At 32.4% G+C, this 4,904-nt stretch overlaps 1 protein-coding gene across 1 annotated transcript in view; it reads right to left on the bottom strand.

Annotated features, from left to right (window-relative positions):
- LOC109587123 (uncharacterized) overlaps window positions 1-4,057 on the bottom strand; it is a 4,919-nt gene extending 862 nt beyond the window's left edge. The window contains exons 1-5 of the mRNA XM_020003360.1: window positions 4,047-4,057; window positions 2,584-3,338; window positions 2,386-2,484; window positions 160-855; window positions 8-87 (exon numbers count right to left, since the gene is read on the bottom strand). Of these exons, the coding sequence (XP_019858919.1) occupies window positions 8-87; window positions 160-855; window positions 2,386-2,484; window positions 2,584-3,338; window positions 4,047-4,057 (1,641 nt within the window). The remainder of the gene's footprint in view (window positions 1-7; window positions 88-159; window positions 856-2,385; window positions 2,485-2,583; window positions 3,339-4,046) is intronic.
- Between the last annotated feature and the right edge of the window lie 847 nt (window positions 4,058-4,904).

Here is a 4,904-nt window from a genome sequence, read left to right as displayed (position 1 = left end):
CAGAAACATTAGGGTCAGCACCATTCTTTAGCAAACAGGTAACATCATCAATAGAAGTATTTTGAATGGCTTTAATAAGTTCATTAACTGTTTCATAAATAAAAGTGCCATTGTATAAAATTAAATATTGTTGTTTGTGTGATTAGGTTTATTTCTCACCTGGCATTTCATGTACAGTAACTCCTTCATCCTTTAGCTTCTTCAATATTTCTTCATTCTCGAGGTCTTTCATGACATCATCAAGCACACATGGTAGTATAGCATAAGTGACAATGACACAGTTCATTCGTAATTGTTTAAGAAATGCATATTCTGACCATGAAAATTTACCAAAGGTTGAGACCCAGGTATAAAAGCGCTGAAAAGGCCAAGGGGAACTAAGACGAAAAGAGATACAAGGCAAACCAATAGGAGCATTGGGATAAAGGTGGGACCATTCCTTAAACAAAGGTATCGCATCATTACAAGAAATTTTATTTAGTAGTTTAGCGTAAGTCTTTTCATAGTCATTAACTTGATTCTTAAGGCTAACATCTTGTGGAATACGTTTTGATATTCTTTTCAAAAGATTATAATTGAGGTAACCAATGAAGTGATTATCAATTAGGAAATCAAACAAACTATTGAAATCCTGAATCTCCAAAAGATCAATACACTTCTTCTGCATTAGATAATCTTCAGTTTCTCCTTTCAAATATACCTTGATCATTCTTTTAATCACTTCGATATTAACTTCGTGATCAATTAGTGATTGTTGTACATCTGCCACTAAGTCATAATAATTCTGCCGCAAAAAAAAAGCAATTAGATTTAGTTCAGGATGACCTTTCACATTATTTTCAATTTCATGTACGCCTAAAACAAGAATATTAATAATAACAATGACAAAAATAACACAACAATAACAACAAAACAAATAACAACAATGATAATAATAATAAAAGCTTTTAAAATCATATCATTAACTTTCTCAAGCATATCAATGCAGGGCATTAACTTAGAAACAACACTAGCCTCGCTCTTTAAGCATTCCTGTATCAAAAGCTTTGCATCTACTATGCATCAATGCAATTACTTTCAAGTTTCATTTTTACTGCAGTGAATCATATAATTTTTTTGCATCAAATTATAAGCAATGTCTTGCAAAGGTTTAAATTCATCAATTTTGTGCTGAAGCTTAACAATACTTACAACAATGCATAAAATATTCTAAACCAGTTTATTTTTGTGGTAAAATATTTTCACAAATTTTGTGTTTTTTTGCATTACTACAAAAATTAAAATAACTGAATTCTGCATCTTTATTGCAGTGCACGTGGTGCAGTTTGCAAGCTATTAAGCAAAATCTGGATTTGCAAAAATAAACTGGTATATTGGGGAGAGAAATTTGGCAAATTACTTGATTGGCAGGTTTTAATTTTGTCAAAATTGTAGTGAGCATGCACATAATGGTACAAAATGGTGGGCTTTAATTTAGCAAATGGGTATCAAAATATCAAAAATTGCCAAAATTTATCCCGTCCAAAATTACTACTATACGGTATAGCTACTATTAACAATGACTGGTGCAGGATGCCATGAAAAATAAATGTTACACAAATTTTAATACTTTACAGCAAAAATTAAATGAGCTGCAATTAAATATAATTTTAGATTTTTTGCAGAAGTGAAAATCAAAATAGATTCCAAAAAAGATTTCAAATTTATTTTTATTTACAGCCCTTGTAACTTTTACACCGTATTGTACTCTACACCATCTTTGTGAATTTTCTTAAATCAGTAAAGGGTATGTTATAAACAGGTTAGATCTAGAGGGAATCCTAGATCCACCCCCGCTCAGGACTAAGTGCATGCATGCATCACTACACTGAACTTGCCAAAAAATATAAATCCTGCAAATATAAAATCAATAGTTTCAATTAATTCACTGAAAAAGAGTCTCAAACTACTAGCTATTGCTGGGCATTTCTCATGACAAGTTTAAAATCTTCTTGTATAGCACTGCCCACTAAACATCACAAGGCAGTGAAGCAAAAAATGTCTCACAGGCTTAGAATAAGCAGTGAAGATATGCATTCTTGAAGACAAAAGTGGCGAGCACAAACAATAAATGAACAACAGACAGACAACAGTTTTACATAGTCCTCACCTACACAAATTTTGGGTGAGGCCAAAAATTTACCATAGGGTGCCTTTTTTGAGGGCTGTAAATTTTGCGGATTCACAATTTTTTGAAAATTTGTGAAAATTACTTCCACGATAATAAATTATTACAGTAAAAGATGGAAGAAGGCATAACTTTGTGAAATTAAATGCACAGAATAGATTTTAGGCAAATTTGTGAAATTTACAGCCCTCAAACAAAGGCGCCTATACTGTACTTGCCTTTCTTAATGCCATCAATAAACTCCAGGAAGCGTTTGTCAACTTCAGCTTCTTTCATAAACTTTTCTGCTTCTGCAACATGAGCTTCCAAAATAGGTGCTAGTAATTAAAACATTATTAATCACAAATTAATCATAAAAGCTTTGATAGCATAGTTTGATGGTCATAACATTATCAAAAAAAACATTCATGTCTTACCATCCAGGACTCCTAGCAAATGATGCGTATGAATTTTCAATTGTGTGTATGATTCCTGAACATCCTTAACAATATTCTGTAGCTGATCTTTTGAAATTCCAGTTGATGAACAGTGAGCAAACGCATTACGAATGTCATTTAACTTATTAACAGCATCCCATTCTTTTGAGCACACATAAGTATCAATTGGATAAGATCGAGATAAAGTTAATTTTTTAGTAAATTCAATTATAATATCTTGGTGATTACATGAAACATTCTTAACTTTCGCTATAGTGTAGTTTTTGCGGCAGTCAAAAAAAATATGATCATCTACTTTAATTGTGAGAGTCTGGTTACATTCTTCTGTATCTGTCATTAAATCTGATGAAATGGTGAATTCTTTCCCAGCTTCATCAACTACAGTAATTGTGAGATTCTTGTTACATCTTACTGTAGCTTTTATGAAATCTGATGAAATTTCATATGCTTGCCCAATTTGATCAGCTAAAAGAAAGTGGCTGGAACGGAGAAGAGCACGAAAGAACAAAGATGAATCCCAATTTTGAGTTTGTCCACTTTCAATTTTTTCAATTTCGTGAGGTTTCAAATTTGATCGGAATCTTTCATCATTAAAAAACCTTTTTCCATGTTCATCATTTTCCCGCTCTTCTTTCTCTTCTTCATATTTGTCATAATATTTTTCTGAAAAAAATATGCAAAGAGCTTGAGGTATGATGACAAATATTATACGACATAATCTAAAGAGATTGATCCTATGGAAATAATACAGAATAAATTTATGTTTAATCTTTTATTAATTCAAAAAATTAAAACAGACAACATACATGTAGCATAACACAACACAACATCAAAGATGAGCTGTACATCTTATGTCATAAACAATGCATTTTATTATTGATTGTATATTGACTTAAACCCAATATGACAAAATACAGTACAGGTCCAACTTTAATCTTTAATCTTTCTTTCAACCTTGTTGAAAAAAATAAAAGCTACATCCTAAGCGAAGTATCATGCAGGCAGTATACACCACCCACGCATTAGGTAACACTTTTTGAAGTTGGCAAAACATTGGGGTACATGTGGTCAGACACACCCACTGCTTGGCAAAAAGCAAAATGGTAGTGAGCTGTGGTGCTGTTGTGTTAAAAGGTTTAGCTCTTGCAATAATCAACATAACAATAAACAGTAACAATACCAGAAAGAAATAATAGATTGCACAGCTTTAAATAAGGAGTGCACGCATTACATCACAATACATCAATTACATCAGTTTACATATTTGTGGTTACATACAATAAAAACTACAGTTCATGCACATATACCAAAATGTTGGGTGTTGAAACAAGCATGGAGAAAACAAGGAACTTGACTTCTATAGAGTCCCAGTTTTTCCAAAAAGAAGGAAAAAGTTGTTGATAAACACTAAACACTATAAAGAGAAAAAACTGGAAACTAACCAAGCATACATGACTATTTTGCTAATGCAACTTGGCCTCACCTACACGAGGTATAGGTAAAAAGTTGTTGTGTGTGTCTGTCATTCATTACCTGAGCCCACGCGTAGGCATGGAAGCGAGGGTAAACATAGATACTATATATACCAAGTGGATACGAAACAGGAAGTGGATTGTACATGAAATTATATTGGTATATTGGTGACGTCACGAGCAGTATGCCTATGCTCTTTTCGCTCTAGCGTAGCCTCTAGTGGCCTTGTTTCTCAAAGTTTTGGGTTCTTGGTCAAGTTACTACTTTGCTGAGTTGAAGTAAGTATTATGAAGTCTCTATTAGCTCGAATGACCTGCTGAATCCTTGTTTGCTTGATCACTGGATCTCGTTGTGCTGTAAAACATGGCGGCCTATAGTTTTGACTTTAAACACCTTTTCTCCAATCTGGGGCAGAGTTAGTAAGTGTTATTTGGGTAGAAGAAGGATATTATTGTGTTACATGGTCATGATGGTCTGTAACTACTAGCTTTCCACTGCAGTTTTATAAAATAGAAATATATCCATTTTTTAGTTTATTTATGGTCTGTTTTGTAAACGCCTTTTCTGGAAAACTATGCTATTTGAAGAGGTATAATTTTGTATGTGTCTACTTACATGCCTTTTGTACGGTTTGTATATTTTCATAATTATTTTAAAGCTATGTTTCTTCAAAAAAAGTTACTTAATGTCATTGTGATATACCATATTAGAATGATAAAACTATTATTATAATATTTTTTTTGATCATCAAATAGGGTATGAATATGAAACCAATGAAGATAAATTGTCTGTTATTCTTGTACTGACTCTTTTCAGAAGAAATATAG

The sequence above is a fragment of the Amphimedon queenslandica genome, unplaced genomic scaffold (genome assembly GCF_000090795.2).
Source record: "Amphimedon queenslandica unplaced genomic scaffold, v1.1 AMPQUscaffold_12680, whole genome shotgun sequence".
Classification (NCBI taxonomy): domain Eukaryota; kingdom Metazoa; phylum Porifera; class Demospongiae; order Haplosclerida; family Niphatidae; genus Amphimedon; species Amphimedon queenslandica.
This window is presented reverse-complemented; position numbering and strand designations above follow the sequence as displayed.